The sequence below is a fragment of the Dromiciops gliroides genome, chromosome 5, assembly GCF_019393635.1.
Source record: "Dromiciops gliroides isolate mDroGli1 chromosome 5, mDroGli1.pri, whole genome shotgun sequence".
NCBI lineage: Eukaryota > Metazoa > Chordata > Mammalia > Microbiotheria > Microbiotheriidae > Dromiciops > Dromiciops gliroides.
In genome coordinates, this window is record NC_057865.1 from 166,036,956 (window position 1) to 166,049,690 (window position 12,735).

General features: G+C 36.1%; 1 protein-coding gene across 2 annotated transcripts in view; it reads right to left on the reverse strand.

Annotated features, from left to right (window-relative positions):
• DHTKD1 (dehydrogenase E1 and transketolase domain containing 1) overlaps nucleotides 1–12,735 on the reverse strand; it is a 77,513-nt gene that overhangs the window by 25,669 nt on the left and 39,109 nt on the right. For both annotated transcript variants that reach the window (XM_043965983.1, XM_043965984.1), the window contains 4 exons: nucleotides 11,360–11,558; nucleotides 3,685–3,997; nucleotides 2,977–3,061; nucleotides 1,711–1,850 (listed from right to left, as the gene is read on the reverse strand). In XM_043965983.1, coding sequence (XP_043821918.1) covers nucleotides 1,711–1,850; nucleotides 2,977–3,061; nucleotides 3,685–3,997; nucleotides 11,360–11,558 — 737 coding nt within the window. The remainder of the gene's footprint in view (nucleotides 1–1,710; nucleotides 1,851–2,976; nucleotides 3,062–3,684; nucleotides 3,998–11,359; nucleotides 11,559–12,735) is intronic.

Sequence of the window (12,735 nt, forward strand, 5' to 3'; positions counted from 1 at the left end):
AGGAAGGCTTTGTTTGCATCCTCCCTCAGATTCTTCTCAGTTAGGAAGCTACTGTACTAAGGGAGGTGGGAAGGGGAGATAAGATGTAAGCAATGGGGATATGATCTGCTTTGTGCAAGGACAAACACCGTACAGCAGCTCTGGGGCTACTATAATTGTAACAAAGTCTGGGAAACCATAAAAAAATACTGCTCTTGATTAGATATCTACAATTTCAACATCAGACTGGTATTTGGAACTTGAAGAGCTAGAATTTCAAGTTCACTGAGAACGCTGGGATTTTATGGTACAAGTCTTTCATGACCTAAAAGAACTTGCTCAAGATGCAGCTCTTCCAGGAAGCCCTACCTACTTAACACCACCTCACTCTCTCATGTCTTACATTCCCTAGACAGTTCTGAATTCAATTTGTATTGTGCATGTTTCACCTAGGCCTCTGCTTTCTCTTAAGACTCAGCTCAAGAGCCACATTTGACATGGTAATCTCTAGATGCCGGTGCCCTCCTCCAAAAAAACACCTTTATTTTGCATATGCCTACATATAATATAGTACATGTCTCCTCTGACATTGTAAGGGCAGAAATTGTTTTGCTTGAATTTGTATCCTTAGCACTTAGCACAGTGCATGTATATTAAGTAGGCACCTAATAACATATGAATGACTATACTTCATGTATGTTGATGGGCAGGCCTGACTTAGGAAGGTCTGGTAGTTCAGGTTTGAGATTGGAACAGAACGCACCAATCAAAGATCACCTAATAGTTAAGGAAAGGAAGTTTACTTAGACATAAGCAAGGGAAGGATACCCAGAAAGGATCAAGCACTGGGGTGGAGAGTCATATCCTCCTCATCTATCGATAGAAGCACGTTTGGTTAGCCAGGTATGGTCAGCAGGGTGTGGTAATTGCACAGCAGTGGGATACCACCCCATCTGAGGGGCACTAACACAAGTCAAACAAACAAAGAGAGATTTATTAAGCACCTACTGTATGCCAGGCACTGGGCTAAATAACTTTTCATGGGCTGACCTCTTTTATGCTTAGGCAACCAGGAAGCCATGCCATGGCTCAAGCCTTAAACCTCAAACCAATGAACTCTCATGGACAGCTTCCTTTCCTTTTAGGAAAAACCAAAAAACAAACCACTAGCCTTGGCTACCCAATAGAGACCCTGATATGTATCACTACCACCACAATGCATATGTGTTGTCTCACCAACTGTAAGGTCCCTAAAGTCAGAGGCTATGTCACCTATTTTGTTAAATCCTCCAAAATGTACCGTGTACTTCTTTGCATGTCATGTTTGCTACTCTCCACAAAAACATATGTGATTACCAACTCCTCCAGGGGAATAGATATCTCATTCATTCTTATTGTTTATATATATAAAGTGGCAGTCAGGACTATTTCATTACAGATTGGAAAGGAAAGATTTGAGGTGAGAACTGGACTTTTAGAAGCCATTTCAATATGTTAAGGTGGACCAAAAAATGGTAGGTGGCTGCCAACATCCCAGACTAGATTGGTGACTTATGGTACAAATTCTGAATTCTTTGTATAAAAGAGAATGTCTTTAGCTATCAGAACATGTCCTTTTGATTTACTGGATAAAAAACTGTATAACTTGGAACATCCTCCTTCCTATTGCCCTATTTTCCCTATTTTCAATTTACTAGGTTATCTTTGGACCAGACAGCTGAAAGATCATACTTCTAGGAAACCCTTCTGATCAGGATCCATGTGGTTCAGAGGGATATATGTGTCATCTGTTTTCTGACAAACAATCATTGCATGCCTCTGGCTGAAGGTTCCACGACCAACATCTTGACCACTCAGACGGACATTAAAACCTTGAGCAAGAAAGAAAAGACAAAACAAGATCAGATACACATAAACACTATTCTTAGTGATTAATTATGATCCTGAGTAATGAACATGTTAGTAAACAGACTGAGGTTGAGAACCCTTTTTAAGGCAAAATATTGGGTGGGATTATTAAAAATTGAGATAGTCATGTATATAGAAACATATAAACATGGTTCATAGGTGAGTATAAGTGTTAATGACACTCTACACATTTAGTATGTTCAAAAAATTAAATGTTATTTTTGAACATAATAAGTATGAGAATTTGTTTTACTTAATCATGTTTATTTGTTACAAGGGTTTTGTTTTCCTTTTTGTTTGGCAGAGTGATGGTAGAAGACAGAACAAACATTTGATCATTGATAACAAATGCGACTGAAATTTAAAAAATATTAGAAAAATAATGGAAAATATTGGATGTGAAAAAGCTGGGACACTAATCCACTGTTGGTGGAGTTGTGAAAAGATCCAACTATTCTGGAGAGCAATTTGGAACTATGTCTAAAAGGGTATAAAAGTGTGCATACCCTTTGATCCAGCAATATCACTGCTAGGCTTATATCCTCAAAAGAGAAAAAGGCTTATTTGGACAAAAATATTTATAGCAGCTCTTTTTGTGGTGGCCAAGAATTGGAAATAAAAGGAATGCCCATCGATGGGGGAATGGCTAAACAAGCTGTGATATATGATGGCGATGGAATATTATTGTACTAAAAGAAATGACAAGCAGGATGACTTCAGAGAGGCCTGGAAAGACATGTAATGAAATGATATATAATGAAGTGAGCAGAACCAAGAGAACATTGTGCACAGTCACAGCAATATTGTTTGATGAAGAACTGTGAATGACTTGATGATTCTCAACAATACAATGATCCAAGACATTCCCAAAGGACTATTGATGAAACATACTCTCCACTTCCAAAGAAGGAACTGCTATTAATGGAATAGACTTAGGCAGGCTATTTTTCACTAGCTTTCATTTTTTTTCTTTCAATCAAGTTTTCTTGTACAAAATGACAAATATGGTAACATTTTACATGATCATAAAACAAAAAAAGAAAATACCCTTTGCAATGAGCTGAGCAGTAAACCAGAGATGTATCTTACCTTGAGCAAGTAATGAGCCCAAGGCTAGAGCTTCTGCAGTGGCCCAGTCTAACTTCGTTCCTTCCTTTATTTTCTCTATCCTGGACTGCATATTAAGGGGAGTGGGATAGAAAAAAATAAAATGGATCACATTTAGTTTCATTGGTTTGATCTTAAATATTGTTATTAATAATAGCCCTCTATAATTTTTACTTCAGTCTAATCCCTCAAGCCCAGAGAAAATTCAGGAATTACAAATTCACTAATAAATTTGTATATCTAAGCAATTTTCTCCTTTTGTATATGGGTTTTGTTTTTTATTTTTATGTGCTTAGTCAAATGAAAATGGGTTTTAAAAAATTTTTTTTGGGGGGGAGGCAATGAGGGTTAAGTGACTTGCCCAGGGTTACACAGCTAGTGAGTGTCAAGTGTCTAAGGCCAGATTTGAATTCAGGTCCTTCTGAATCCAGGGCCAGTGCTTTGTCCACTGTGCCACCTAGCTGCCCCCCAAAATGGGTTATTTTTTATTTAGACCACTAACCACAATGAATGAATTCTCTGCAGGGCTATCCCCAGAATCAAAGAAGAGGAAAAAGGGTGGGCAATATGTGCCTTTAACATGAACTAAGATAAATAGTTAAAAATGAATAGTCCAAATTCACTCCATGAGCTAAACAAAGTAAACAAAACAGTGGCTAGTTAAATGAATAGTCCCTGACAGGAATGTACCTGAACGTAGGTCTTTAGAAGGTGACTGTGCATCTGAAGTTGCTCAGGTACTTTCACAGACTTTCCTCCTACAAATCTCAGGAGGTCAATGGGTACACCAGTGTCCCAGGTGGTGATTCTGGCAGAAGGTTCCACAAGGCCCCGCCAGTGGGCTTGCAGATTAGTTGCAGGTGGGCTGTAAAGTGTCATATTAGCCAGGTGGTCACTGAGCTTGGAGTAATAAGAGGTCTTTATTTCAGATACTTCATCCTGGGTCATAAGCCCATGGGCAATAAGGCTCTCTGCATAGGAGTCTGGGATGCTTTTTCGTGATCTGTTCAGGAGATAGAAAAAGGGAAATGTAAATGATAAGCAAGTTTGAAAGCCTCTGAAATTATAAACAGCTTCTCACCACGGTAATTACCTTCTGCCAGATAAGCAACAAATAAAACATTTATACTTATCCTACCACCTTATCTTAGAAGGAGACTGAATAGAGTTTTTTTAATTCTTCCTGAGGGCTGGTAAATTTTCAGTGGTTCAAAAAATTGAAAATAAATGTTGCAAAACTACAAAGAATAATCCTGAGACCAATGAAGTGATGTGAAAATACCTCCTTCCCACTTTTTTGAAGAGGTGGGATGTGTGGAAAATTTGTTACAAGAGAAAAGGAGAGGGAAATATATAGGGAAGTCTGAATAATATAAAAACAAAAGATTTTGGTGGTTATTTGTAAGAATGAACTGGTTTGTTTACCTATAAGAAATAACTCATGCACCTAGCTGCCCTGATTGCCCCAGATTGAAGAGAGATCACAAATAGTGGAGGGGATGGGTCAAGAAGGGCTTCATGGGGAAGATAATGCATGAGTTATTTCTTATATTTTCTATCCCTTTAAATAGAAGGAAGATTAAGCTGACCTGGAAGGTCAGTGAGTTAACAAGAGGTTGTATAATCATTTTCCCTGGAGACATTAAGAAGTAGGATGGATAGTTTTTAAAATATCAACATTTGGGGATACAAAACTTGGGCTCTAAGTCATATTAATTTATATATTTATTGCTTATTTGTTTGTCTATTCATCTCTCTTATTATATAAGGATAATTGGATGCTAGATAGGTAAACAAACCAGTTCATTCTTACAAATAACCACCAAAATCTTTTGTTTTTATATTATTCAGACTTCCCCTATATATTTCCCTCTCCTTTTCTCTTGTAACAAATAATTTTTTAAAGAAGAGAATATTTCAGTAATATCTAGCAACATATCAAAAAAAATCTGACAGTGAAATTTTCCACACATCCCACCTCTTCAAAAAAGTGGGAAGGAGGTATTTTCACATCACTTCATTGGTCTCAGGCTTATTCTTTGTAGTTTTGCAACATTTATTTTCAATTAGTGTCCTTTATTACTAAGTGCAATAGTCAAGTAAAGTCAACAAACATTGGATAGAGAGCTCATCTCAGAGCCAGGAAGACCTGAGTTCAAGTCCTACCCCTAACACATATATTAGCTAAGTGGCCTAAGGAAAGTCATTTAATCTTTCAGTGCCCTGAGCAACTCTTTAACACTCAAAGAGAAGAAAAGGTTTTCTTTAAGTTGTAATGCAGGTTTGCATTAGTAGGTGGAGTTTCCTTACTCGGGAGTTCTCTTAAAAACAATGAAATTGTTTTAGAATCATGTCTAGTTCCCATCTCTAGCTTTATGATTGAGTATTTAACAAATGCTTACCTTAAAAATTTGCTAAAATGCACATTCTAATGAAATGTGCTACATACATCTGTGTGCAGAGGGATACTAGAAACCCCCTGGCACAAAAGCATAATATTGTACTAGTACAAGACCTTGGCTTCCTAAATCAATCAATCAATCTCTCTCCATCTCTCCCTCTTTCCTATATCTACCTTCCTTTCTCTCTCCTGTCTCCTAAAAGTTAATCAACTGACAAGTTTGTAACTTGCTGATAATAATTGACGATAATTTCATCCTTAAAAAGGTAGAGGAGGCCACAAAGAAACATACTATTTTGACTAAAAAAGGAGCTATATGGGGCAGCTAGATGGCGCAGTGGATGGAGCACCGGCCCTGGATTCAGGAGTACCTGAGTTCAAATCCGACCTCGGACACTTAATACTTACTAGCTGTGTGACCCTGGGCAAGTCCCAATAGCCTCACCAAAAAAATTAATTAATTAATTAATTTAAAAAAAAAGGAGCTATAGTAAAAACAGGAGCCTTGGGGGAGGTGGACTACTCTACTAAATAGTTCATAATAGTGAAGCAGAGGAAAGCTGCTCATAGTCTAGCATGCATGTTATATTTTTAGAAGATTGATTTAAAAGGATTCAGGGAAAGGACAGGTGGGACCCAATGGACTAATATTCTTGGAAGTGTTACTCAAGAGGCACTCAAGAATGAATTCTGAAGAAACACGTAGAAATCATTACAGGGGCAGCTAGGTGGTGCAGTGGATAGAGCACCAGGAGGGGGTGATAACTAAGTTCAACTTCCCCGAATCACCTCAAGACAGTGGCAGATGTACCAGATAAAAAAACAACAAAGAGCAGAAAGAAGAGAAACCCTCACAAAAGAAACCTTATCAGAAAAACCACTTCTCTTATGTGTGGTGATGGGAATTCTTTTTTCAGTATGGGTTGGACAGGATGGGTACTGAAGTCCATTTACAACTTTGAAGTTCTGTGTATAAGCAGAAGAAGAAGAAGGAGAAGGAGAAGAGGAAGGAGAAGGAGAAGAAGGAGAAGAAGAAGAAGAAGGAGAAGAAGAAGAGGTTCTAATATGATAAGCAATTTTGCAGGGTAAAAGAAAGGTGAAATTTACTGAAGGAAAACAAAAAGAAACCCACTTACTACCTTTAAAAGAGAAAATAGTCATAAAGCACGAACTTCCATAGTAGCTTAGAGTCACAGTAAGATAGATGGGAAGATGTATCATCTGCAAGTTCAAAAAAAACTGGCAAAGAAACTATTCTAAATGCCAGTCCAAGTACTAATTTCCAAGAACCTGTAACATCCATGCTTACAATATACTGAAAAGCCATCACAATTGAGACTCAAAGCCTCAACTCCACTAAAAGACACGCCTTCAAGAGTTTCCTCATTAAGTTTACTTTAATGGAAGCTATACTAACAACTGCAGCTATAGCCACAGATACTATGCTTCTTTATCTGGCAATACAATTGCCCAAGGCTCCCTTTTTTCTGTACTACTTTCCTCCCATTTCAACAATGAATTTAATCAGAAATCAGAAAACAGAAATCAGGCTGAGTATTAGAATCCAAAGAGACTCATGAGCTATAAACATGTAATAAAAACAACCATATTTAAGATTTAAAATGATACAAGTCAAATAAAGCTACTCTCCTCTGCCTCTGTATGCACCATGGTAACAATCTACACCAGGTCAGAAAAGCACAAAATAGTGGAAATTCCACTAAAAGCTCTAACACTGATTCCCCATAAGTTTGGGGTTTTTTTAATATTTCATATGGCAAAACAACAACAACAAAAAACCCATGAACTAATGATGACCATAAAAAAAAAATCCTCTCCACTTCCTTCAACAAAAATCAGTCCAGTTTATACAAAACAGGTATTGCCCCAACCATACTCCTTCACAGATCAAAGAGCCTGAATGAAATATTGCCAGAAAATTTCTTGGACACATCAGAATTATAGGGCAAAATACATTAGGAAAGAATCCATAAGGATCCAACAAAGAGGAAACCTAGGGTTTACTCACTTAAAAATATAATGGCCAGGGGCGGCTAGGTGGTGCAGTGGATAAAGCACCGGCCCTGGATTCAGGAGTACCTGAGTTCAAATCCGGCCTCAGACACTTGACACTTACTAGCTGTGTGACCCTGGGCAAGTCACTTAACCCACATTGCCCTGCAAAATATATATATAATGGCCAGCACTGGCCCTGGAATCAGGAGTACCTGAGTTCCAATCCAGCCTCAGACACTTGACACTTAACTAGCTGTGTGACCCTGGGCAAGTCACTTAACCCCAATTGCCTCACAAAATAAATAAATAAACTTAAAAAAAAAACCATATAATGGTCAAACTAAAAAAGTTTAAGGTTAAAAAAAATTTTATTTGTGGCAAAGGACAGACAGCTCATGCAAAGGAAAATCACTAATACCAAAAGATGATTGATAAAAAACAAATGAGAATACTCCTAGAGGAGGAAGAAAAAAAGATGGATTTTTTAATATAATTTATGATTTTAAGGATAAATTGAAATAATCTGAGTTGAGATCAGATTTTTTTTAGTTATAAATTCAGTAGATAAAAGAAAAGGAAAAAGGGGAAAAATTAAAATATCTTTAAAGGACTTGGTTAATGGGTCAATGTTTACATAATATAAGGAGAAGATTGTGGCTCTTTGTGTGTTCCAAGTATATCATTGTCTTTTTTTTTTTTTTTTTTTTTTTTAGTGAGGCAATTGGGGTTAAGTGACTTGCCCAGGGTCACACAGCTAGTAAGTGTATATTAAGTGTCTGAGGCCGGATTTGAACTCAGGTACTCCTGACTCCAGGGTCGGTGCTCCATCCACTGTGCCACCTAGCTGCCCCCCAAGTATATCATTGTGACAACAGAAAATAGCTATGGGTTTAGATGAGAAGTGTCAAACACATAGTCCATTGGATATGACACTGCCTATAGGTCTGAACCAGATTAAAATTTAATAGAAAGATGGGCAGCTAGGTGGTACAGTGATAGATCACTAGAGTCAGGAGGACCTGAGTTCAAATCTGACTTCAGACATGTTGATCCTGGCAAGTCACTTAACCCCAACTGTCTCCAAAAGAAAATGTGTAATTGCAAAATAGTGGACAAAATAAATAAAAGTACAATGGAACATAGATAATATTAATATGTGGTTTTCTAAATCAACATGCAGCCTTTAGGAATCTGTGTATGGTTAAATAGTCTCTATTTCTATTTGAGTTTGACACCATTGATCTAAATGATGAGACAAAAGGATTGTAGAGAAAGTCAAGAGAAGGGGATAAAGTGACTTAATAATATTTCTTGAAATCCAGATGAAATTCCAACAAATTTTCAAATAAGTGAAGGGTAGCATAAAATGGGGCTCATTAACTACATTGTTATCTGAGTTAGGTAAAGAATGTATAAAAACATTATGGTAGTAAAATAGAATAAAGTTATATAGGACTAGATTGAAGAAGAGAGAGAAAAAAGGTGTATGTATTCATTCACCTGATGTTTGGGAAGAATTATACATGGCACAGATTTGGGGCAGGTTGTTTCAAGTAAAACAAGCTAATGCTATCTAGGGCTAGGTCTTTTGTTTATTTTATTTTTAGAACAAGATCTATAGACCAATTTAGATCTGGGTTTGGGGCTGGGGATGGAAAGAGGAGGGATCTGTTTGTTTTAAGCAAAATTAGCTCAGATATTTTATGTTATTGTTGTTTTTTAATTTAAAAAAGATAATAAAAAGATTTGTTGAAGGGAATACAAACTTAATGATAACCTTGAATGTTAGTGAGCTGAAGACACCCATAAAATGGAAGAGTAACAGTGAATTAGAAAATAAAACCCAACAATTTTTTGTGGTCAAAGAAACACTTAAAATGAAGATTTATATAAACTAACAATTATATGCTAGAGTCAAAACTATAATGCTTTAAACGAATCCAAAAAAGCATGCATAGGAATCATGATTTTGTAAAGGACAATGGTAAAAACTGATACTAACAAGAAAGACAAACAAAAACTACTTTATAAGTATAAAGTATAAGCATCATGCTGACTGAAACAAACACCATTGCTAAATATACATGCACTAAATGTAAAAGTATCTGAGTACTTAAAAATGAAAGCTAACTGAATTGTAAAAAGTCCAAATTAGTAAGACAATTACTTTAGATTACTTCAACATGCCCTTTTCAAACTGTACAAATCTATGCAAAAAAAGATTTTTTTAAAAAATTATGGATTTAAATCAAATGTCAGAAAAATTAGATAGGTTAGACCTTTGTCAATTACTGAATAGGTATCTTGTGTAGTATGCCCATTTTTTTCAGCACTGACAGCAACTTTTCAAAAATTATGAGCTAGGTAAAAAAAAAAAGAACTAATAAATGAATGTAGGAGACAGAAAACCATAAAAACCAAATATGAGACAATGTATCAAAATTTGTAAGATACAACTAAGGCAGTCCTTAGAGCAGGGATCTTAACCTAAGGTCCACAGAACCTTAAGAAGTCAATGGATAGCTATCAGGGAGTCCATGAAGTTGCTTTGTTAATATTTCAATAACTATATTTCAATATAATTGGTTTTCCTTATAATTTCACATATTTTATTTTATTCATATAAAACATTATTGTAAGAAAAGGTCTATAGGTTTTATCAGATTGCTATGACACAAAAAAGATTCCCTCTTCTTTAGAAGAAAACTATCTCTGAACATATGCATTGATCAAAGAATGATAAAACTAATGAAACTAGCAAGAAATTTTAAAAAGTGAAAAAGGCACAAAAATTAATAATCTCCAAACAAGCACAAAAATAGAAATTTTAAACATCAAAAGAGAGAAATTAAATTTTAAAAAACACTACTGAAATGATTTAAAACATGTGAAAAGACCCCAAACTCCAATTCTTCATTAGTTAATATGATTTTTTAAAAAATTACCACCATTGAAGTGACAAAAGTGAATTCATTAAAGGGGAGAGGAAAAAAGAAAGTTATTAGGAATGTTATACCAACAAAAGGTGGAAAAAACTAAATGGAATGGATATTTATAAAAATTTTAATGTGGAAATTAGTAAAACAGGGATACAGAATCTAACCAACCAAATCTCAGAAAAAGAAATCCAGCATGCTACAAATAAAGTCCTCACCCAGTTAAACAAAACAAAACAGGTCTTCCTGACTCCAGATCCAGCACCATGTCCACTGAACCATTTAGCTGCCTCAATTCCTCAAACTGAGTTGTCCAAAAGTAAAACTGACTGCCTCAGGTGGAGGTGAGATTTTCCTGTTTATATAAGTCTTCAGCAGACACTGAGTAGTACTTTTAGGAATGCTGTAGTTATGATTATAATGATTATAGTTAAGGATGAGATCACCTCTAAGGTTCACCTTTCAATCCTTGATTCTAGAATCAACTAAATCCTTCCTTTTCACCAAGAAGCTAATCAATTCCATAGTTATGAATAGGGGTGTGCTGGAGCCAACTCATACTGACTGGCTCAAGAGAGAGCTGAATGTTAAATTTTCAGTGTGAGTATTTACACCTCAGAAATTGGCAAACTCTACAAGTCAAAGCTCGATTATTATTTTGTTGACTGGCTAGGCTTAAGAAGTGATGAAGAATATGTTAATGCATATTAAACTTAAAAGTCATGTGTGCAACTGGTTTTTTCCCCTGGAGAGCCAGTTGTTAAACATTTACCAGCACACCTCTAATTATAAGTGTTTCTTTATGGTAAATATGTTTTGGAAAGTTTGTATTCTTGGTTCAAGCTTTGTTGTATTAGGTAAGTCTCTTCATCTAATCCCTCTGTCTCAGTTTTCCTACATGTAAAATAGAGATAAAATATTGTCATAGGAAAATAAGTAGAGATAAGGAATACACATGAAGCTAGACATACTTTAATGGTGCATATTAAACAAACATTCCTAATCATTTTACCTAATGATCTTATACATCATGGGATTGGTGAAGAAGGGCTCATCCAACTCATTGTGACCCCACTGCCGGTAACACAGCAAATCAACAATCACATCCTTGCGAAACTGGCGCTGGTATTCCACAGCCAGGCGAGTGGCCCGGACCACTTCCTCAGGGTCATCTCCATTAACATGGATTACAGCACAGCCAACAATCTTACCTGAAGTAGAGTGTGGCAATATTAATCAGGCTAGGTAGCAACAAACATGGAAGAAATCTTTTTTTTTTCATCAGTCACTTATCAATAAACATTTTATAAGTGCCTACTATGTGCTACCTACTGGGGATACAGAGAAAGGCAAAAGACAGTCCATTCTCTCAAGGAGTTAACAGTCTAACAGGAGAGACTGAAGCTCAGTATAGTAACAGATTAGTTATATTTCAAAGTTTGTCAAGATGTTTCAATTCATTATATGCATGGCAGTCCCAAAATCTCTATATTTTCTACCCTGAGAACATCTAAAAATATATAGCAGATTCAAAAATATTAAAAAATTATATAATATATTAACAATATTCAAAAATCATAAAGTAGATTCGAATGTTTTCAAGCCAAGCATCAACTTGATAGTACTTCTGTTGGTTATTGGGCCATGTCTAAAAAAAAATGCAATAGGAGAGATAAAGAAGCCTGAGAGAACCTATTGCCCAAACTCTGACATGCATGGACAAACCTCTGAATTTATTTATCTGTGGAAAATATATTGTATGTAGACTAGTTTAGATGGAGTCAGGTAGACCTAAAAGTGAATAGAAGGAAAGGATCACACTAACTTGTTTTAGGGAAAGTGTGCAGCAATTACAGTGATCCTAAGTTGTTCTCTGATGCACACACACAAATGCATACACATATGCTCGCACACAGACACACATACCACATAGAACTTTTTAACACAAATATGCTCTGGTGACATTATAACTATGAATCATGGAATACCCCACACTCTGAAGAATTAAAATTACAGGTGGCCCAACAGGAAAATGGACAGATGCATGGTGGGAATAAGTAGGTTAAATAATTGCTCACAAAGAATAACATAAGCCTTATTATTTAGTAAGTGTATGATCAAAAAGGGAGATGGATCAGTCACTTAGCAGATATAATAGAGATAATATATAATAGAGATAATAAGAGATAATAGATGGACAGCCTGATTGTTATACTGGTATCCATAAAATGTTAAAACATCTATCTAGGGGGCAGCTAGGTGGCGCAGTGGATAAAGCACTGGCCCTGGAGTCAGGAGTACCTGAGTTCAAATCCAGCCTCAGACATTTAACACTTACCAGCTGTGTGACCCTGGGCAAGTCACTTAACCCCAATTGCCTCACTAAAA